The sequence below is a fragment of the Manduca sexta genome, chromosome 5, assembly GCF_014839805.1.
Source record: "Manduca sexta isolate Smith_Timp_Sample1 chromosome 5, JHU_Msex_v1.0, whole genome shotgun sequence".
Lineage (NCBI taxonomy): Eukaryota > Metazoa > Arthropoda > Insecta > Lepidoptera > Sphingidae > Manduca > Manduca sexta.
The window spans coordinates 7,153,994-7,176,414 of record NC_051119.1 but is presented as its reverse complement, the minus strand read 5'-3'; the positions used below and the strand labels follow the sequence as shown (position 1 = coordinate 7,176,414).

Below are 22,421 nucleotides of genomic sequence, written 5' to 3'. Positions count from 1 at the left end.
GCTTTAGGGCGCGTAAAAATAACATTACTCTTTATTAATATTTATTTATCGTTGGGTTGTAGCTGTCCTGATTTAAAGCTCAAAATTATTAGTATTTCTTACGGATTGCGGATGTAAGCTGAGCAGCTCTGCTAATAACTTCGCAGCGAGTTCAGAGGGCGTATGACGTAATACTATGGCTAGTTTGAAAGCGGCCGGCTGAATGACGTCATCTATGCCTTTCATCAACAGGTTCTGCCATACCCCCGCCTGGAAATTGTGAAAAGTATGGTTTTTTGTGAGTGCTACAAACTATAGAATCCATAGAAAAAAGTAATAAATCTATCGGCATATTTAGAAATTACAATTGAATAGTTTATTTCGATGTTTAACATTCGCGTTAACATAGGAAATCATGAAAAATAAATACACCAAAAACTATGTCATAACCTTTCTATAACATTCTTGAAAAAATGTATTCTATCGACTCCACTTTAAAATGGAATTAGGGTAGGTGTAAAGATTGAAGCTCAGGAAATAAGCAAATTACTGACGGCTTACATCTAACTGAAAAACATTTTATTACACGTTAAAATTTACATCGGCTTTACAATATTCATTTAGGTTACGACCTTGTAAAAGAACAAGCTATTTTTAAGACAAAAATTTGCATGATCGTTAGACTGATCATGCGTGCTTATCAAGCGTGATGTACCGTGTGTAATCACCTTAGATAATCGCATTATGAGCCGCAGAGATGAGCACTCGGGCGGAACAAAGGTGAAATCTAAAATAGATTATGGGAAAGTGTTTTTTCTAGTTTAGAGAAATTTCTGGGTATATTGTGTGAATGGTTTAATTATCTGTTACTGTAATTGTAAGTATGTAAACTCTCTCCATGACAAAAAAATAAGGTATATCAATCAACCTTTGATCAGAGATCCAACTCTGATAGCATAAACATAAACCTAATTGTTTTTGCGATGTTATCTACTAACAAATACCATTGTAACTCTTAAAATATTTTAAAATAAAAAAATAAACTAACGGACTGTGGGCCAAATCCGGACAGCCAATAGAGCTTTTGAGGACTTCTTAGAGAAATTTCTAAGAATATTAATAAATTTTGATTCAGTGGGTCCATTACGGTGAGATCAATATTAAATGTTTGTTAAATAATATTTTGCCGTAATTTAATTTTAAATCCAAGGAATGATTTTTGCGTGATACAGAGCAACAAACGATCACTATCCCTTATTTCGAGCCATCGTTAAAATAGACCAATCAGAACAAAGTTGTTTATATGTTAGATGACTTGAGATTAGTTATTATAGCCATCGTGAAAATAAACAAATGAGAAGAAAGTTTTTTTTAATGTATAAATGACTAGATTAGTTAATTCGAATTCGGATCGAAAATTGGGATCGCTTGTAAATGCCTGGATTACCTGGTAAGCGACACAGTTCCTGAGCGAGTGCCACATGCTGTCAGGCGGCGAGGCGTCGACTATCTGCTTCCAGGCGTCGTCGGCAGCGGGCGCGACGAGCGTGTTACACGCCGCTCGCCACACCCGCGCCGCCGAGCAACTATACCGCTCCCCGGCAGGCACTATACAATACGTTATATGCGAATGAATCCCTCCAAGCCGAAACTTTGGCGGCCAATCTCAACGGTTATCAGCCAGGTAAAATTATAGTGCATAAGCGTGTGCGCCAGTTGGTGAACTCAGGTCATATAGGTCAGGCGTAGTGTATTATTTACGTGTACGAGTACGAGTTTCTGGCTTCTAATCTCGGGTCGGGCCAAAATTTAATTTGACTGCGTTATTTCATTCTGAGAAATTAGTCAGTCGCAGCTCGGAGTCAGGTATATGGCGGTGTAATGCCTTAGAAAGCACATAAATCCGTTGGCAGAACCAACTGATTTCTCTTTGGTCATGTCGATTTGCCGTCTCATCGGACTATGAGAGTGAAGGAACGGAGAGTGCACCTGTGTATTGCGCACACACTTGTGCACTATAATATATCTTGCGTACCTGGCTGATCTCCATTGAGATTGGCAACCGTGGCCGAAATTCAGCCATTTTATTCATTTATTCAAGGCTATGGAAATGAAACTATCGACCCAAGCTCTCCCGTGGGAATGTTTATGAAATTAGCGCGTAAGCAGTCAAGGTTATTAAGTAATTCATTTATTTCGTAGCGTAGCATTACGTACGTTCGCCTATAGGGTAACAAACTTTTAGGTAAATTTATACTCCATTCTAGTTGAATTTAGTTAGATTTTAATTAAATGTAAATCATTTTAGATCTTTGATGTTCATAACAGCTTAAGATCTATTGAAGTAGGTAAGTCAAATTAATAGATAATCTATCAGAAAAACGACCTTCTTTATACAACTTATAATTATAATAAAAAATTAGACAGAGCGTTTAGTTTCTGCTTTTATGGCGCGATATGACGCCTACATTTACAAGACATTTTGTAATCGGGATTCATTCTGATAAGTAAAATTTAAATAATATTCAAATTATTGATTTCTGCAATCACTCACATAAAGCTTACCTCCCATGTCGGGCTCCTTCCACCAGTTTATCGCCAGCTTGCTGGTTTATGGGCCCCCTTCTGAAATACCAGTCTAATTTCAGATTTTCTTATATCACTCAGTCAAAAAACCGAGGCCAATAAAAGAAATACTCTTTCAAGAAAACTGTTACTAATTTTAAAACCAATTTATTACTTAGTGGCTATGCTAGCGGCTTCGCCCGCGTGTCAAGTATTTTCGGGATAAAAATTAGCCTATAGCACTCAGAAATACTTTACTGGTGGTAGGCCTTTCATATGTGAGAGTCCGCCTGGGTAGGTACCACCGCAATGTCTATTTCTGCCGCTAAGCAACAGTGTGTTGTCATTGTTGTGTTCCGCTTTGAAGGACATTGTAGCCAGTGTAACTACTGGATATAATGAGATTGAACATCTCACGTCTCAGAATGGCGAGCGCAGTGGAATACCAAACAATATTTTATATTTCAAAGTGTTGGATGGTGGTTCTACTGTATATGGGCGGTCGTATCGCTAACCATCAGGCGAACGGCAAGCTCGTCTCATCATTGAAAGCAATAAAAAAAGTAATATAGCTTTCCTATGAGCGATAGACCAATTTAACCGATGAACATAGTCCCGAGCAGTGGCCAAAGGTCCGTATAATCCGATTCCTGTCGGCTTCCCTTCATTAAAATCTAATAATTATCATTAGAACGATTTGGAGATCGCATACCAATGTTGCGGCGGGTTGCCTTTCGGCAAATTTTACCTTTCGCCCCTGATCCTGAGTATACAGCAATTTTTTTTGCCGTTGAATGACGAGACGAGCCTGCCACTTGCCTGATGGTAAGTGATACGACCGCCCATAAACAGTAGCAATTTCATACAGAGCTATTGTTATACTATCGTTCGAGTAATATGAAGTTTAGTACGCGGGTGCGATAGGTCTCATCACGGCGGCCAAAAATAAGTTAAGTATTTTAAAAAATATATAAAGGTATGCTCTGAATGGAATTCACCCTTAAAATACAGCTTACCGAAATTATCTATATATATTGATATATCAGGTAATAGTTTCGCCTTTCATATCTACATTTAACTAATTACCACGGTGTAATAATCCACTTACTACTACTAAGTACTCCACCACTTTCTCCAAACAAGGATAAAACCCATCATAGAGAGTAATTTAGTTTAATTTCAATTAGGGCATAGGTTTAAGGAAGACAATCTAGTGTTAGTGTAATTTAGTGTTTAAGTATTGTTAATAATGATTGTTTTCTGTATAATGCCTTTTCTTAAATAAAAAAATAAGTCATCCACTGTTACGAGTTGTTATTTTTTTGCTGGATCCGCTAATTGCTAGTGTTTTGATAGCAAAAAGTTGGCAACGACCAAGAGCGCCACTTAACGACGCGTAATCATGTTTAGGCAGGAGAGTCGCATGAATATCTAATTACAAAATAAGTATAGGTACCTAGGAATTACGTATTAAGGAATGCTTTTAATATTTTAAGCCAGTTATAATCAACTTAATAGGTAGATACCCACTCACTTACTTATTGTTAAATTTACTAGAAAAAACAACGCAAAAACAATAGGTAGGTACCTACACTCCCAGCTTTAGGAAAATGAGTTTTCGAGACTACATTTACGCAACTGCGTTTATTTTTGAGACAAGCGGTTCAAGACATAATAATCATTTATGAATACGTAAAAATATAAATTTATCGCACTATTATGCTAATGATGTGAAAATTACTTTTTTTATATGTTAAGTAATTACATTGAATTAAATACTCGAGTCAAATTTGTGTTATTAAATTATTATACAGTTAACGAATTCAATGTATTTGCAAAATTTCGGGTTCTTGCAGAAATTTTGTATACTTATACAATATTGATATTTACTTTATTACCTAGGCAAAGAGCATTACAATACTTACTATGGAAATGACTTAGGTATCGATTGAATTTGGTAACTAAAGCTACGTCAGTAGGGTCTTAGTACATTGGTTAATAAATTTACTTTATTTTGGTTTAAAGCATGCATACAACACTTTTGTCTGTGTTATTAGTTTTAAGTCCCGAGATTTTTATTTAATGAGGCCGTAACCTTGTAATTTATACTCGTTTTTAACCAAATATAGACTTATATAAAAGTAGGTTTAACAAATTCCACCCCTATTTCTGAAATTACTGTCACCGTAACCTTCAAAAAGGCATAGTATTGAGCTTATTTACCTTTTAATTTTACTATTAAACACTATTCTACGCATTGTAAACAATGAATCACCTTTTTACAACAATCTATCCATAAACAAGCACAAACTAATAATGTTGCCAAACAATAAAAAGTATAAACTCACGATTTCAAATGTCCAATATTTTGTTCGATGGCGTCGGTTCTAAGTGGGCTCACGTGACGTGCGTGGCGTAGTGTCATGGCGATACGGTGGGGACGGATAGTGAAGTGATCCTATCGATTATGAAATGTCAATGATCCAGTATCGATAACGTAAATATATTACGCAGTTCCCTTAAAACTTTCAAAAATACTAAATTGTATGTGATAATATTTTGATGACACTGTGGTGAATGGGATGATAAATTCTCGTTTTGAAGTCAATTCTTTATTTTTATAGTAGTTCATACGCAGTATAATTATTGATTATAATATTTTTCTAATCATACATTATGTATCAGTCTAAAAAAATATCATATCATACCTATCATACTGCTTTGTTTAGACTGCAGGTACTTGACGGGCTAATAAAATGCTTGTATTTTTTATTTCTTTTTTAATTTAGCATAATTGTAATGGTTCAATTTAAAAATGATGAACTGCTTTAATATACATAAAATACCGTAGAATAAATTTATTACAGCCCCGCATCTTTATGATGTAATAAGAATATTGTTAAATTTACTAGAAATTGCAATATCGATAAGTACTATATTATTTTCATTCACATTCCTACACAGGGGAACTTAAAGCGGCGGCGCGGCGCGGCGTCAACATTCAACGTCATTTTGAACCGACTTTAAAAAAGGAGGAGGTTCTCAATTCTATTGTAGTTTTTATGTTTGTTACCTCAGAACTTTTGACTGGGTGAACCGAATTTGACGATTATTTTTTTATTTGAAAGCTGGTGCTTCCCGTGTGGTCCCATATAAATTTCATTATTGTTGGGTGCTTGTTTTCGGCGATACATCAGAAAACTCCTAAAATTATGGCGTCAACTATGATGTTGACGTATACTTACTGATTTTTACTAAAACGAAAGAGCAAAAAATAAAAACATTTAACAAAAAATTGTACCGTCTTCAAAAACCACTAACAACCATAAAATAATTTTAACATTACCTGTATACCGGTTACTAATTTTGGAATCAATGACTAACAAAAATAAAACATTACTTAAAATTGCTAGTTAAGCTAAAATAAATACATAAACAAATGTACGAAAACAATATATTTAATAATTAGTTATTGACCAATAAATCAATGTGATTAACTTCAGTGATGGCTACAAAACGCAAATTAATAATAACAACCCAAAGATTTAAAAAAACATTAATAAACATATAAATATTATATTAAACAATCTTCTCACTCAGTAGTAGAGGAGAACCGTGCCTAGCTGTGGGACAGTATATTATAATACAGGGCTGATATGTAAATTCTCTTTATTTAAAGTTTTTTTTTTATTTACATATATATTTAAAAAAAACATGAATATAAAAATATAAAAAAAATAATGACCCTCCGATGGCGAAGCTCAAGGATACAGGGCTGATATTGTTATTATTATAAATCTTCTTACACACTATCCGCCTACATGCCTGGTGAGTGTATGCAAGGCTTTAATTAGGAGCATATTGAGAAAAGTCGCCATGCTGAGCTCGCACCACGCACCCTTGTTAACTGGTGAAACAGGAACAGGCGGGCTAAAAATAAATTGTGTTATTAATAAAGACAACTAATACTTTTTCGTCCTGTAGGTCTGAATTATGCCGGCGCCACACATAGCAAATTGAACACTTGTTTGAACTCATCTGTGGCACGGGTTATTTGCGTATTTGTGCAAAGTTCGTTTAAATGTTTGCGTATTGGGCATTCGGTATCGGTTTTTCGAACACACATCAAAGCGTTTAAAGTTATCGAGTTGCTTGAAGGAGAACCGATTATATGGAAAACAAAAAGTAAAAGCCATAAAAATTGAAATTTGGTCAGTATCAGTAACTGTGTTCCAAAGTGTGGCAAAGTCTTTATTCAAATATTTGTCTGTGTGTGGCACCGGCATTATAAATAGTTACCTAAAGGAATACTTCAATATCACACTCTATAACCTCATCTTTGAAAGAAGCACCTTTTATTTAAAAACCGCGGTTTTGGATTTCATTGAATCAATTAGGTAGGTATATTTACAGGTATAAAGACTTTGTTAAACCTAATTAGGCTCAGTGCAGAGCTGTCCACTTGTTATCGAAAACTGTTTAGTAGGAATATTATTTTTTATACGGACATTCTAATGTACCCACATGGCACTTGATGGTAAGTAGGGCTCAGATAGTCTCAGTTGACACAATTACGCCGGCCTTTTAACCGGGTATACACAGGCTGATCCCAGAACGCGACCCACTTGGACAACAATGGTTTTACACCTTTCGTGCGCTCGCTAACCGCGCGGATAAATATACGACTACCAGCTAATGTGGTCTAGGTAACCTCTTGAAAGGGTTTGCGCCGTGCATTAGTTTCCTTACAATCTATATTCAATCCGAAAGAGGTCTTCCCACACTTCGAATCTGTTCTCGAAGAGTTTCTCGCCCAGCGTGAACTCCTTGTCTATGCGCAGGTAGGTTCTGTTGTTCATATTCATGGCGGGCCATGACAAAGGGCTTTGTTTCGCATACTGGTCCATGAAGACTAAATTAGGTTTCCTGAAAATAAAATCATGTAAGCATTACGAATATTGCTATATTTTTTTTATACAAAAGTAGACAGTTTCTATTACCTGGGGCAGGTACGGATTTAGAGGGGAGATGGCGGAAGCAAAAAAAGGTTACTCAATTCAAGGAAAGGCACCAGCGAAGCATATGTAAGCGCAAGGCTTTTTTTGGGGTGAGCAAAGGCCTTTCAAGTCTGGGTATAGCACACCTTTGTCACTCCTACCTATGGCCATGTTTATAGCGGAACGAAATAGATTACAAATTCAAATTCATATTGGAAATTACAACCTCTGGGATTACTTTGTAATTTTTTGGTTTATTTTCCTCCCAAAACTATGGTTTCGACTTTCCAGTGACAATCTCTTGGAAGCTGGGTCGCTCTCTATATTCACATTTTAAGGCAGTAGTACCTAGCCTTTTCAATATTGTTACTCTAATTATCTACGTGGAAAATTAATTTTACCCCGCCTTCAAAATGTTATCAAAACAAACAATAGAAGCAAATGCAAACATCTTTATTAATCATAAATTGCACAACAGCCTTACAATTTGTCAGCTCTGTTACTTTTTTTTATTTTACTATCCTATAATTAGGTTATTTGTTACCCCCGTGAAATAGCTGATTTACCCCCGCGGTGGTAATTACCCCCAGGTTAAGAACCCAGGTTCTAAGGTCTTCTAATAAAGCGCACTTACCCAGTGTTAGCAAAGTTGTACCACATTGTGGTCATTTTGTCCACCATTTTGGAATCTTCGCTGTCTGATACTGTAATAGCAGGAAAGCTACTTAACGAGAATAAGTAGATAAGTTCGTCGTAGTGAGCCACTCCTGTAGAAAAAGTTTATTTTTAATATAGGTAAAAAAAAATTAAGCCGTTATGTTCATTATCATCATTCACATGATCCCTACTGCTTAATATATAATTCCAAGTATTTTAAACCCACTGCTGGGCACGGGTCTCCTCTACTACTGAGATAGTTTTGAACTACCACAATGGCCAACTGCGGGTAGACTTCACAGTTCACATACCTTTGAAATTCTTATGAAGAATTCTTAGTTTTCCTTTAACGAAGCAAGCAATAATTGATAAACAATACACATAATTAAAAAGACATAGGTATGTGCCCCGGATTATGACCATGCGGCCCATTATTTCGGTAGCCTGTGCCATTCCTTACTAGGAATTTAGTCTATCACGTAGGTACTCCACTGAATATAAACCTTTCCCAAAGATTTCCAGAACAATCACTTGCAAGCGACGCTGCGCCTTCAACCAGGTTGTCTATCCACATTGTAAAAATGCTTCAGTTTAGTAGCTTATTATTAATATAAATGGAAATGTTTGAATATTTCTTAGAAGCAAACGAAGGGATAAATTTTAATTTAGGCAATTTGTAACGGAAAAGACTATTTAATAAGGCGGAACCGCAAATAACGTCTAGTATTAGTTTAAAAATTTTAATGAAGGTACATGGAATACGTCACTTTAGGATACTATGAGTATCATAAAAATTTCGCAAAACTATGCTTAGTTAAAACACAAATTTATACGATCAGCTGTAAGTCAAAACCCGCCATTTTGCCTCTTAATTAGGTTTAAATTAGGAACCGGTGATATTTTTGACAGCTATATTTAAGCAATTCTTAACCACCTTTTAACTTCAAAACAAATTTATAAGTAACACTGTAAAAATGTAAAGACGACCAAAGCTTCATAAATACAATATGTACTCACCCATAGGTTTCTTCGTGACAGGGTCTTCGTAATGGCTGTGGTTGCCGATGTAGTCGAATAGGTAGTAGTAGACCGGTTGTGGAGAGTGCAAGCACATGAGTACAGCCATCCTGTATATAGTTTTTTTAAATTGTGGGAGACAGCATGATTGCTAACAACGGTAGCAAGATTGCAGATTCCGTTTCGTTGCACGTCTAGTGAGCTTCCAATTTGGGAAACAACACGACAAGACTGTCGCTTTATTGGTTGAGAGACTGAGTGTCGCATTGGTTTTTCTATCATACAAACATCAAAATTAAACGACATCCGTCGCGACTTATAAGTCGCGTTTGTTTAGAAAATTTTAAGGGGGCTGGTCTTACGATTATTCCCTAAACACATCAATTAACACTTTAATTTCCAGTTACAGGCGTCCAGTTGTCAGGATAAATGGGCGCTGTCCAGTATTCAAATAGAGCTACATTGTTTTGAGGATTGTAAAATTTTGGTGGGTTTCTGTAAGACATTACTATTTCTCTCTTTATCTTGGTAAAGTTTATCCAATTATGCTATAAACAAACTTACTAATTCAATACCGATAGTGAAGTCTATGCGTAAGAGACATGAAGACTGGTAACGTAAGTTGTTGACTACATTTATATTTCGAATGTTCCAAAAAAAGTAGGTACTTTATAGATTTAATAAGCGAATAATTCACATGAAGCTGATCACCAACAGTCAATTTTAAGTGCATGGTGATACTTTTTGAAAGGCCCCACAAGTTTTTTTTGAATACTCTGAATGACAAGACGAGCTTGCCGTTCGCCTCATGGTAATTGACACGACTGCCCATATACAATAAAAACACCATCCAACATCTTGAATAAAAGTATTTTTTGGTATTTTACTGCACTCGCCATCCTGAGATATGAGTTGTTATGTCCAGTAGTCCTTTAAACCGGAACACAAAAGTGACTGAACTGCTGTTTGGCGGTAGAAATAGAAACTGCGGTGGTACCTACCCAGGCGTACTCTCACATATGAGAGACCTACCACCAATACAGTTTATAGTGTACAGTTTACCTTACCTATGCACTGAAAATCCAGTGATGGAATCGGTGTAAAATCTGCCCAAAGCTTCAGCAAAGAATGTGTTGTTCATCAACTCTTTTTTCCTAAAGTACATCATGTTAAGCCTGTCCACTAACGTGGTGGTATCTGAAGCGTTCATATTTGAAAGCATGAACGTGGAAGCCATCGATTCCATATGTTGCTTCATCTTGTTGAATAGTGTAGCGTTGCGCATTACAGCTGAAAATATAGTATATATAATAATATCAGCCCTGTATTATATACTGTCCCACTACTGGGCACGGGCCTTCTCTACTACTGAGAGGGATTAGGCCTTAGTCCACCTGGCTGGTCTAATGCGGATTGGTAGACTTCAAACACCCTCGAAATTCCTATAAAGTAATTCTCAGGTGTGCAGGTTTCTTCACGATGTTTTCCTTTAAATAAGCGATAATTCACAAAGAATACACACATAATTTTTTGGAAAAATCAGAGGTGTGTGCCCTTGGGATTTGAACCTGCGGACATTCGTCTCGGCAGTCCATTTCACCACCAACTAAGCTATCGCCACGTTGCTCTATTCGCAGCTGATAATAAAATATTTTTTTTCACAGAATACTCGGCAGTAAATAAAGCTAGAAAAGAAAATCAGCAAGACAATATGTAACTTAATTCATATAGAAAAATAAACCATATATTGGTAAATATAAAACTAATTTCTTGTCCTGACATCGTTAACTTTAATATGAAAACTATTAGTGGCGTCCCCAGCAGGCTTACATTTCCCTGGTCATGGTATAATCTTTACGTGCCTGACGTGTACTTGGTATAAAAATATTTCAATATAAAATAGGATGTTGGTAGGTAATATTTTGAATCAGGAGCAATAAAAGACATAGCCCCTTATTCATACACGTTATTTATCTAAGGACGGAGCATTGCTGTGATAACAAGCCTGCTTTACAGTGCTGACGGCATGGCAGCCTTCGCGGTGCGTAGATATAGGGCCGTTGTAATTGGCTAATATTTAAATACAACTAGAATCTAGTTGGCTGTCAGATAAACAAAGCTGTGTAACAGACTTGTTACCACAGTAATGTTCCGTCATTAGATAAATAATGTCTATGAATAAGGGGCTTAGACTACAAGTCATAAACAAAAAGAAATGTTTGCTGCATACTGAACGCTTTCCAAAAGAACTCGTTCCTTGTTAAGCCAATGATAAAAGGAACTGCATGCATTTTGCCTGCTCTGATAGCATCTATGGGTTCTTCAGTCAGAAACCGTTCCTGGCCGAAGTCTGATTCCACCACCGCTGACCACAGGTCACCGGGATCATAGTCGAACTCCTGCAAAATTCAAAATGTAAATTTCTTAGCATTTCAGTAACTGCGGTTATTGAATTGTCTAGTCCTGATTGTAGTTTGTAACTCAATCAAAATTTTCAAAATGGCAAACGCTACGCTCGGTATTTGCCTTTAGGAAATATCCTACCTGCTTCTGACCTCCGATGTAAATAAAGAACGTCTGGTCAAAATATAATATTGAGAACCATCAAAAAAGTATACTTGTACATTCAAATGTCGCTTAGACCATACAAAAGAAGCGAATTAGAAATTGAAATATTTTAGACTGTCTTCAATTAGCTGCAATGCCCTGGCCGTACCATGCTTACAAGGGATTCCTTTAAAGTCCCACCAAGTATTTCGGAAGGTTTGGTCTTCAGACAGTCGTAGAGCCTTGTATCGTTGGGGGGACATCCTACCATCCTCGCTTGCTCGTCGGTCAGCTCTTTAGGATGTGATAGGCTACGTTTCTTGTCTATTGGAGATCCGCTCATTGATATTGCTTGGTGGAAGAGACCTGAGGAGAATGTCGATAAAGTGGTTAGAAAAGTAGAAAAGCTTTTTTGATAGTAAGGAATTATTTATGAATTCTCTTGGGATATTGGAAGTGATAGGTACATTAGAAGATCATTGACAACCTGAATAAATTGTAATTTGAAAGATGATGGTTTGTATTCTGTAGTTTCTGACAATTGGGAATGTGACTCTGTAGGTTGTATTACTCGAAATCGTAGAAATCGTAGCACATAGTACATTATATTATATTTGTACCAAGTTAGTACATTTGACAGAAAACCAATGTGAAATAAATATATGCTGTTACTTTTCGAATGGTGATGACGACCTTTATCCGCCCTTACTTTTGAATTGCGACCAAATGTTGGTACTATTACGAATACAAAGAATTACCTTTAGTCATACGAGACTCTACGAAACTTTCCCGCCCTAACACCCACCACTACAACTCCTGTAAGCCAGGATCAGCAGTGGCACACATTATGACACCGAGCGGTGAAGCTCGGCGAGTCTCAGGGAAAACTAAAATGTCCTTTTCCGCAACGAAATTAATCAAATAGAAATATAGGGACGAGTTGAAAATATTAACTTCCTTCCATAGGAATACGGGTGAAAAATCATGATCTAAGGAGGCGTTTTAACCTCAAGGATAAGGACGTTTACAACTAGATAAGCTAGTTATAAAGCACCACGGATAAAATTAAAAGAAAGGGTCTTATCACATGAGCTGTTAGATTTCATTACAGAAGGCATGTCAAAAACGCCGGGAAAACCTTTAGACATGGGAGAGATCATGTGTAGCATGACGCTGGCTGCTCCGGCGCCGCAGCCGGTGATGGTGACGCGGTCGGGGTCTCCTCCAAACGTGGCGATGTTCCTCCTCACCCAGCGCAGCGCCGTCACCTGATCCTTGTACCCGTTGTTTCCTGGAGCGAGTTTCGTGCCCAGTGCCAGGAATCCTGTATTCAAGAAGGTAATAGATGTATACCTTGACTAGAGTCATTAACGATTGTAAAAAAAATGTCAACCGCCTTTGGAAACTAAAAACTCCGCCATGTTGCGGTAAAAAAATAACGAATTTCTTATATGATGATAACTTTAAAATGAAAAAGCGATAGTGACGCCATCAAAATGGTCTTTTATTTTCCTCGTAATAAGCTATAATTATGATAATCATCAGCTTGTCGTGGAAACAAAATTTCTTAAAATGCTTATTGTAGTGTGTTGTACCGACAACATTGCAATAGAAGAAGATTGGACCAACTATTTAAATATTTTATCAAAGTGACAAAGCAGTTAGATAGATCAGTATAATTATGTCATAATTTTTCCTGCATCCACTAATCGTCATTTACTTGCACATCATTGCCTATTTTTGTGTATAACTACCAATAGCATTAATATTACTTTGCTGTGCCACAATAAAGTGTATTTGAATTAACCAAACATGACAAAATACACTTAAAATAATTCACAGAAACATAGTCATAACAGATTGATCTAGAAATCTTTAGTTCTTATGTTCCAAAGACTAATAGACGTCAGAATATATGATTCGTTCATAGAAAGACTTACCCAAAATTCCAAGTCTATAGTTCATGGTGACGAGCACGACATCCTGATCAAGCAGGTAGTGAGGGCCGGCGTGCTCACTTCGACCGCTCAAGGAGTGGAGACCACCGCCGTGGATGTAAACAATCACTGGTCGCAGCGTCGCACTGAATTGGATGGTAATGTTTAATTTATACTGTTACTTGCTAGGGTTCTAAAGATACAATGAAAATACCGATTGTATTTCAATGAACACAACACTTTGTTTACTACGAAAACACTAACGCAAACAGCAGCACGTGAATTAACACTGCAACACTAAAGTACTCAAACACACAAACACTACGTGGTTAAACACAATCGACGTTATTCGCCTCGATATCGCTCATAGCTATCACTGGGTGTAGCGATACTAATATATAAAGCTGAAGAGTTTGTTTGTTTCAACGCTCTAGTCCCAGGAATTTCTAAACTGATTTTGAACCAATTTTGTTTTTTTTTTACTGATAGGAATGTAGCTTACATTACCCTAAGTGATATACGTTACCTTTTTCCCAAAAAATATTTATACTGGTCAAATATTACATATTTTATTACAACATGGCGAGGTTCTTTATTCTCCTGATAAAGCTATTAGTAATATAATGTTTGACTCCTTGTATCTGAAGCTTATCCAACAGGCATACCTTAATGGCTAATGTGGTTACGATGTAATTAAACAAATAGAGCTTACTTCTTGCTATCTGGTGTATACACGTTGACAGTGAGGCAGTCTTCGCTCATTGGATATTCAGTCGAGGGCTGAGGGCATGCTGGTCCATCAACAACAGCGTCCACGATGCCTTCGTACGTCAGGATCGGTTTTGGAGGCTGCAATGTGATTTGTTATGTATGGGACCCCACAGTCAACATAGGGGGAAACCTGCGAACGAGATACTCAAATACCCCGGCTTAGCGTTACAGGGCCCAGGAGAAAAGTTGGGAGGGAATATCTGGGGAAAGGAAGTGTGGGGGAAGGAGAATGTTTTGAAGGCTGCAATATGATAAATTGGATGATAAGTTACGTCTTGGTGAAATCCAATAGTTTCTTTTCTAATAGAGCGATGGTCCCACGCATTAAATCATAAATCAAAAAGTATGAATTTACAGCTGACCTGTGTTAGTAAATATTCTTCTTTACTATTATTCCATTCTTATGGTAAAAATAAAAAAAAATATTCGGTATCTTGTTAAAAAAAATTAAAAACAGTTACCTAATGCGTGGTAGCCGGATATTCATAAGTTCAAAGACATGAAGCCACAATAAGGTGTGTTTCATTGCCATATATAATTCTAATGCTGTACAATAGCTTTGTCACTGAGGCCTAATCTTATTGCGACCGTATTCATCTTCTTCATTGCTGTAGAGGTGCTCTAAAGCCATTTCCCTACATACCTGCAGCAAGAATATTGGCTTTTACAGATGATACGACCAGACCTTGTGAACTTATTGCGTTTTATTACTTCGCCTTCTATTGGCTTAATGCTAAACAGTGAACAGTTCTAAAGGTACTGATAAATCTTTTATAATAGATGTTGATGATTATTAAACATATTAAGATGTTTTTAACGGGCACGTCAAAGTGGTTCCAATGCATCTGATGGTAAGCGGAATGTAGTACAGATAGTGTCAACTGACGAGAGATGATTATAAGTCATTAAACACATTTATTCTGACACATTTCAAAGCGGATATACACAGGCTGATCCTGGAACGCGACACAGAATATTAAAATTCCTTTCTTATAGAAGGTGACGAAACTCATTTTACCTGGAACCTCAGCTCTCCTACGGGTGGCTCGGCGTATCTGATGCCGCGGTAGGCTTCAATCTGTCTCCCACGCCGCGTGGTCATCCAGGACCCTCGAAAACCACTGGAGGAGAGGTCCTGATGGGTCCAGATGCATTGCGCACTATACATAACAGCATGTTTTAGAAAAGATTTTCTAAAGGCTGGACGTTTGGTAACAATCATCATCATCAGCCGCCGGATGTCCACTGCTGAACATGGGCCTCCTCCAAAGATTTCCAAATCGCCCTAATAGAGACGGCCCGCATTCAGCGACCCGCTGCGACTTTTATGAGGTCATCTGTCCACCTCGTGGGTGGACCAATGCCGGATTTATATTTTTTATGAGTATAGGCCACTTTAATTCCGCCGCCCTATGTACGTAGGTTTATGTATGTATGTAGGTTTCTAAAATTCTTAATAATTTTCCATTTGTTTATGTTATGGAAGGCACTAAAGTTAAACGAATGATTAATTAAACCGAGTGAGCGTTCTCTGAAATCTGCTGTCCCTAAGGCTGCCGCCCATAGGCCGCGGCCTATACGGCCTATTTACAAATCCAGGACTGGCGTGGACATCCGACGCCGCGTTTGCCAGCTTGCCACTTGATAACAATAGCTTGTGCTAATAGTATATAAACATTATTTGATCACTACTTTATGAGATTGTAGTACCTACTAGTAAAATAGTGGGCTAATAAAATTAAAGAATTCCTGCGTCGAGCCTTCTGCAGTTGTTTTGCTTATTGAAAGCAATAAAATACTCCGATCGATAAAATATTCCAAATAATTTCTAGAATTACTCCTTTTTGATACCACCTTATAGTTTTAATTAAATACATATTTCTTTGCTCATTGTATTTAGATTAAGGATTGAATAGGTACAGTCAGCCAGAAAAGAAGCAAAACAATTTTGAAATTTCAAAAAACTTTATCATATTAACTTCAATCGAAATATTCTTCTTTTCTTTATTTAAAATAACATCAACCCTTTGAATTTTATTTTACTAAATAAAAATGGCTGTTCATAAGTACAAAAAAGTTTAAAGGCAATTTGAAATTTAGAATTTGTTCACTTTTGCGGCTGACTGTACCTAATATTTCTTTATGGCAAGACGTAAACATCAGGGTTTTCCAGACGGAGGTAGTTTACGTACCTTGTTCATTTTCCTTAACATAAAAACCACTTCAGAGGATAAGACTTATAAAATTATAAATTTGGTTAGCCTCCCTACTAATAAAAAATTCTGATGTTACGAAGGAGCAGTCCGTACATCTCACCAACATGTTAGAAACAATAACATTACGAAAAACAATTATGTACCTTATTGCAACCCCTGACGAAGTTGTTGAGTTTAGTAAATCCCTCATAAGTAATGAAGACAAAAAAAAAACTTACACTAAGTTTCATACATATTTAAAAAATCAGCACTTTTTTATGTTTTTTACCCTAGTTAAAGATTTTCGATAAAAATGTCGCTTTAGTCAATAAGCCTTAACGGTCGATATAAATAACATGGAGTTAGGATAATAACCCTCATTCTCACTGAGTTATTGTTTCCGACCCTATTCTTCTAAAATAATAAATATTCTTACCTGCTAGAATGTCGGTTTCTTGCCCGGCCACGCATGCGCAAACGAACAACAATATTACGATCATTTTCCTTGTAAAATCGACGGAGGACTAACCCGTTTTGCGCGGAATCTCATACTTATGAATGAATTTCGTCAGTGTGTGTAAACATGCAAATATAAAGAATTGTGTTGTGGGGAAGTGTGTTATGTTGAGTTTTGAATCAAGACGAATTTAAATTTTTTGACAGAGTGCAATGTTCCTTAGAACTTCATATTACGTCTAAGATAGGTAGATAGCTATATCATGCAAAAGCTAGGCGTCATTCCAAATGTAACTTGTAGCAAATATTATGCGCATTACGCTCTATAGGTAACATAACACTAGTTCTCTTTATCGTACTTTTGGTGAGGCAAGGGCACAATTGGATGCAAAGAGAATTATAATATTGGATGTGTGCGGGGAATGTTGCAACTGACTAGTAAGATTTTGTCGATGCACTAATGTAACAAAGGCAGTATGGCCCTCTGGCGAAATGGGATTGAACTTGATGAGTGACTTTGTTCCTCCAAATAAAAAGATGTTTTGAGGCGCATTGGCATACGTAACTCATTTTAAGAATTGTTAACAATCATGGTGCCCTTGTCTCATGGAAGGTGCGATATTATTTTCATTGCTTACTTGCTAAAGCGCCATCTAGTTGGTCAAATGAAACAATACAAAAAATAATAATTACCACTTTATTAATTACTCATTATAAAAAATACTACTAATGAATATGACAAAATAGTTATGTTTAACTGCCTCTGTAAGTGGTATATCCGTATGGACTCAACAGCAAAGGTATGTGGTAGTGAGCGCCTTCTGTCGTATTGAACGTGATCTGAAATAATATAATTTAATATGTTACTTTAAGTATAGATGGCGCTTTTATTAAATTTAATTACAAGAAATAATTTATGTTAATATTACAAGAGATGGCGCTTTTAAGAAAAAAAAATTAAGTAGACTCATATTCAGCCTTTCGATATTTGCCACTGCTGACCATCGGTCTCCATTAAATATTTCCAAACTAACCTGTTAGAAATAGCCTGCATCCAGTTGGTTCTGGACCTTATGTAGGATGTTTCTTTTTTAATTTAGTGAACTTCTAACAACTAAAAAATATACGCGCTACGCCTTATCGTAGTTCGTACATAAACGGTTTGATGCCAAGCAGTCTTGAAGTTTGTAACAAAGGTTAGACGAAACGGGCATAATGAAGTAAAATAACATAGAAGACAAACCTTTCAAATTGCTTGCACTACATATTAAGAAATTTAATTATAAAACTACAGATCAAAAATCGTTGTATGTTTTGATATTAGACGTTATAGAAAAAAATTAAAAATAATGTATGGATGCTGGGCAATATTAGGAACCGGGCTATCTTCGGTCACACTACCTTATAATTCTTGTTATTTATAAGAAAAAACAAATATTTCCATTGAATAATTCCTGTATAGGAAACTCTCCAAAATTAAATGCTTTTATAGCCACTGGTTAAACTTAAAGACATTGAAACTAAATTATGTAGTCCGTAATCAAAGCAATAATGCGACATTATGAAAATACCCTACGATTTAGAATATTATGAGTACCTACTACACTGTCGTAAACATTACGATTAGATAAACGGTCGATGTCAAAGACCAGAGAGGTCAACATGAAAATTAATAAAAATCATTATCAGATAATTTGCATGTAAATAATATAAATGTATAAGAATACTTATAACAAAAACTATTATTATTGAAAAAAATACGGAAATTGCGATATCTATTGAAACATCTACTAACAACTCTATAGATAATGTAGCTAGGTGTTTAGTTTATTTATTACTTTAAACTTCTAAACTAGCGAAAATCTAATGAATTTACACTTTCTCCAATGTCGAGTTTGACCTAATTATTTCGAATTATTACAAACAATTTTCTATTTACATTAAATAACCTACATATTCTTCATGCCATCCGACAAACTTTTCCAAAAAATCGATAATAAAACTAACCTCAACATACGGGTACAGCGTTTCCTTATCAACACTTTCATAGTAATCAGCGGTGTTAAACTTGAGTTTATACGTCCCGGGTGCCATAGAATCCTGCGAGAAAGGAAACTGAACCCTCCCGTCACCAGTAGTCACTGTATTATGCCATAGCGTCCACGAACTATCTTTCTTCTTATACAATTCAACAAACAAACCCACTGCAGGCGCTCCGGTTGAAGTATCTAGCACATGAGTCGATAATACCGCACGAGACATTTCTACGACCGCCTGACTCAATATGAGATTATTAATTGTTTACCCCACTTATACAACTTCATATCCTATATGATTTTATGAGTTATTATGAGTAGATAAGGTAGATATTCCGTTGTATGCGTGCAGGGAAACGGTTTCATATTCAAGTTTTGTAGCGGAATAAATTACGCATGTTATGGCATGCTAACGTTATTGTGTTGTGTATATAGCAATAGCTGAATGTTTGATCGTTGACGATTTTGTACCTCGAAGAAACGTCGGTCCAAAATACGAGTCGGTAGTTATTACAAATGATACGGTAATCCTTTTATCAAGCGTTGTTCAAAGGTACGAAATTAAAAGATTAGATACGTACGTTTTAGAGTCATAAAACAAATAGGGGGTCTAGTGAGAAATGGGTATTATTACAATATGGAAGACATACTTGACTCAGTGCGTCGGTGAAGATTTTCTTATAATACTTAATACCATTATAGACTCTAGCGTATGAACTAAATAAAACATCATTCATAATTAAACTATATTTCAATCTATACCATCAGAATTAACGTCAACGGTTTTTTTCCTAACATAATTCTTCTTGATGTACACGTCTGGATGCAAAACATCTTTCCTAGCGACCTGTTCTAGAACATTCTCATCTACTATCACATTGGGGCCTGTCTTCATTATCTTGCCTTGTAGCCTCTCGTTTTCATATCCAAACATATTTAAACTTGGTTCTCCGTGTTTCATATAATCTATTCTCCATACAGGAGAATCGTGTTGAGTCTGGTAGCTTATCTTCCTCCCTGTGTTATCAGGTACTTCGACAGACATAGACAATTTCTCATCAGACTCGAAATCTCTTCTTACATTTTTATCTTTGTACTTTATCTTGTGCGGGTAAAATCTTCGTATCTTCTTTCTTCCGTTGTAAACCGACATCACTTTTGATTCCTTCTTCTTTTTTTTCTTTGGTTTCTCCCGCGACCAATTCCTGACGCTTTTCTTTTGTTTCCGCTTATTTGATTCTGTCTCCTTTCTTTCTTTATAGTACCCTGTCTCGCTGACTTGTAAAAAATTTGACAAGTCTTCGCTGTTGATCACAGGGAACAGCGTTAAATGGGATCCTGGTAACGGAGTTGTCTTCCCCATCGACATTTTTTTGTATTTTAATTGCTGTATAGATTTTTCTATTAGACTATTTAGTTTTTCATCTCTAACAATGACACTGCAAGGGATAGAAGGAAAGTTTCTGCAAAGAACGTTTTGCATGATGGAAACAACATTCCCGGGTTTTGGGTTTTCTGTGGCCGGCTCTATGGATAGATTGTCTTTGCCCTGGAAGTGAGACACCATCTTGGAGATCAGGGCACTGTTCCTCATCATTTTAGCGTTGTTAACCGCTATATATAACATCATGAGTAATGTCAGTTTAAGTATAATTCGTGCCATCATCTGCAACAAACAAATATATTTAAACATTTTTGCGAATTTAAAAACAAATTTTACATAACTTAATTTTTTTACAAATGAAGTTATAATTATAAAATTGTATGAATTAAATTAGCTCTATTTTTTACCTATGTAGGTACGAAGAACTTTTGGTGTAAGTGAAGTTTTACTATGTGAATGTACCCCGAGCGTCACAATAATAAATCTCATCTATAAGTAAGATAAGTAGACATTGAATTATAATTAACTAACAAAATTTGAGTTATAAGCTGAGTTGGTGCTGTTGAATAAACGAAACTCAGCTCTCAAAATACGCTTAAGATACAAATGTTCCTGTTTATTAAATAACAACGATAATAAAAAGCTGTAAGCTTAGTTAACTTGGTAGGGTTTCAAATGATATCGCACATGAGAGCGAAATTGAGTAGTCTGTAGCTATTCGACCCTGACTTACCCGGGAACGTAACACAATGGTAAAATTTTCATTGCATTACAACGGTTGGTGTCCACTCGGTAATAAAAAATGTGTTGGACGTCCACCATCAACAATAAGTGACAATATTTGGTTCACAGATATTAGGTAAAGAAATTATTATAACTTACTTTAAAATTGATTTCTTGCCTTATACCTTATATTATAATTATGAGAAAGTAGTGTTACTACTCGAATGTAACGACGAACTGAATCGGCAGTAGGATGTAGTTGTTTAGCTCGTGCAATGTTAGTAAACCTAATTTTTTGTTTAAAAATGTCGTCCGGTAGTATTGCTAATATTTTGTTTTTGGCACGTGACTTAACGGTATGATTTGAGGTAGGTGTAGTTTTTTATGATTACATATGCTTTAACATTGTTCTATAATACTTACTTTTTAAAAAACCTAATAAAGTTTTCAATTTATTTAATTTATTTTTAAATACATTTTTCGTTAAACAAACGCCATCTAGTAATGTAATGAGACATTTAAAACAATGGCATCTAGTGACATATAGATAATTAAACTGAAACAGATTTTGATATTGCTACTCAATAATAGATGGCTCTGTACACGCATCTTGTGAAATTAATGAAATTAGTTTGTAATTAAACTTATTAAATTTTGTAAAGCATAAAGTTTCGTTTGAAAATTAAGTGAATAACTCTCACCGACGTACTTGAAAGAGGTCAGTTAATTGGTTTCAAAACTTTATTGTCGGCAGTTTAATTTCGTGCATTGCCCGCCAAAAGAGGAACGGGCACGCGACAAACTGTTTTTTGTGCGAAAACAACTAAACAACCCCTTCAAATAGCTTTGGCAAGGGGTTGAAAACATTTTCTATACGTGAAAAATCAGAAATGTTGACGCCGAGTGCTCGATCAAGTTCACTGGCAGAGGGGCGCGCTTGTAAAAAAACACCACAAAAACCGGACTGGCTTAGTGAGCGCTTTCTGTTTTTGTTGGTCAGCTCCGCTTTGGACGGACAGTGTAGCGTGGACCTTCTGGAATATTCATATTTTTATCGTCGTTGATACCTTTTTACCTTAACCTATAGTTGAGTTTTATTTATAATTTACGTGTTATAGTCACTATAAATTAAATTATGTTTACTTTTCGTCTCCTTA

The 22,421-nt window shown here is 36.1% G+C and overlaps 4 protein-coding genes and 1 long non-coding RNA gene across 8 annotated transcripts; 1 reads left to right on the top strand and 4 right to left on the bottom strand.

The window, feature by feature from the left end:
• Window positions 1–57: 57 nt before the first annotated feature.
• On the bottom strand, window positions 58–4,981 carry LOC119191630. 2 transcript variants are annotated; one of them, XM_037445526.1, is made up of 4 exons: window positions 4,893–4,981; window positions 2,545–2,604; window positions 1,427–1,587; window positions 58–249 (listed from the first exon to the last, which is right to left on the bottom strand). In XM_037445526.1, exons 2-4 carry the CDS (start codon window positions 2,549–2,551, stop codon window positions 73–75), a joined length of 345 nt encoding a protein of 114 aa, XP_037301423.1. In that variant the 5' UTR covers window positions 2,552–2,604; window positions 4,893–4,981; the 3' UTR covers window positions 58–72. The 2 variants fall into 2 exon arrangements, with proteins under 2 accessions (XP_037301423.1, XP_037301418.1); XM_037445521.1 differs by lacking the exon at window positions 4,893–4,981 and adding an exon at window positions 4,768–4,886.
• A 1,217-nt stretch (window positions 4,982–6,198) lies between these two features.
• LOC119191016 (esterase E4-like) lies at window positions 6,199–17,189 on the bottom strand. Of its 2 annotated transcripts, none has more exons than XM_037444748.1 (12): window positions 17,102–17,189; window positions 15,489–15,630; window positions 14,412–14,548; window positions 13,703–13,845; window positions 12,901–13,086; window positions 11,932–12,128; window positions 11,446–11,614; window positions 10,283–10,505; window positions 9,216–9,325; window positions 8,176–8,308; window positions 7,294–7,470; window positions 6,199–6,474 (listed from the first exon to the last, which is right to left on the bottom strand). In XM_037444748.1, the coding sequence occupies exons 1-12, from the start codon at window positions 17,134–17,136 to the stop codon at window positions 6,354–6,356; spliced, it is 1,773 nt and encodes a 590-aa protein (XP_037300645.1). In that variant the 5' UTR covers window positions 17,137–17,189; the 3' UTR covers window positions 6,199–6,353. The 2 variants fall into 2 exon arrangements, with proteins under 2 accessions (XP_037300645.1, XP_037300648.1); XM_037444751.1 differs by having other exon boundaries at window positions 11,941–12,128.
• On the top strand, window positions 9,533–10,977 carry LOC115450255. Its single transcript, XR_003939267.2, has 2 exons — window positions 9,533–9,702; window positions 10,880–10,977. It is a non-coding gene; the product is annotated as an uncharacterized LOC115450255 (long non-coding RNA).
• A 610-nt stretch (window positions 17,190–17,799) lies between the features above and the next one.
• LOC119191023 (5-hydroxyisourate hydrolase) lies at window positions 17,800–19,490 on the bottom strand. The gene is made up of 2 exons (XM_037444767.1): window positions 19,129–19,490; window positions 17,800–17,961 (listed from the first exon to the last, which is right to left on the bottom strand). Exons 1-2 carry the CDS (start codon window positions 19,381–19,383, stop codon window positions 17,875–17,877), a joined length of 342 nt encoding a protein of 113 aa, XP_037300664.1. The 5' UTR covers window positions 19,384–19,490; the 3' UTR covers window positions 17,800–17,874.
• Window positions 19,491–19,889: 399 nt separating this feature from the next.
• LOC115444634 lies at window positions 19,890–21,542 on the bottom strand. Of its 2 annotated transcripts, none has more exons than XM_030170488.2 (2): window positions 21,424–21,542; window positions 19,890–20,823 (listed from the first exon to the last, which is right to left on the bottom strand). In XM_030170488.2, exon 2 carries the CDS (start codon window positions 20,821–20,823, stop codon window positions 19,909–19,911), a length of 915 nt encoding a protein of 304 aa, XP_030026348.1. In that variant the 5' UTR covers window positions 21,424–21,542; the 3' UTR covers window positions 19,890–19,908. The 2 variants fall into 2 exon arrangements, with proteins under 2 accessions (XP_030026348.1, XP_030026349.1); XM_030170489.2 differs by lacking the exon at window positions 21,424–21,542 and adding an exon at window positions 21,275–21,385.
• Window positions 21,543–22,421: the final 879 nt, after the last annotated feature.

Coding starts and splice junctions, on each gene's coding strand:
- LOC119191630 (XM_037445526.1), bottom strand. Junction 250..1,426: donor GGAACTGTGTCGCTTACCAG/GTAATCCAGGCA, acceptor CACAATTTCCAG/GCGGGGGTATGGCAGAACCT.
- LOC119191016 (XM_037444748.1), bottom strand. CDS start 17,136: ATGCGTGGCCGGGCAAGAAACCGACATTCTAGCAG. Junction 10,506..11,445: donor GTTCTTTTGGAAAGCGTTCA/GTATGCAGCAAA, acceptor CTATATTTTCAG/CTGTAATGCGCAACGCTACA. Junction 9,326..10,282: donor ACTGGATTTTCAGTGCATAG/GTAAGGTAAACT, acceptor AACTATATACAG/GATGGCTGTACTCATGTGCT.
- LOC119191023 (XM_037444767.1), bottom strand. CDS start 19,383: ATGTCTCGTGCGGTATTATCGACTCATGTGCTAGATACTTCAACCGGA. Junction 17,962..19,128: donor CGCTGTACCCGTATGTTGAG/GTTAGTTTTATT, acceptor ATATTATTTCAG/ATCACGTTCAATACGACAGA.
- LOC115444634 (XM_030170488.2), bottom strand. CDS start 20,823: ATGATGGCACGAATTATACTTAAACTGACATTACTCATGATGTTATAT.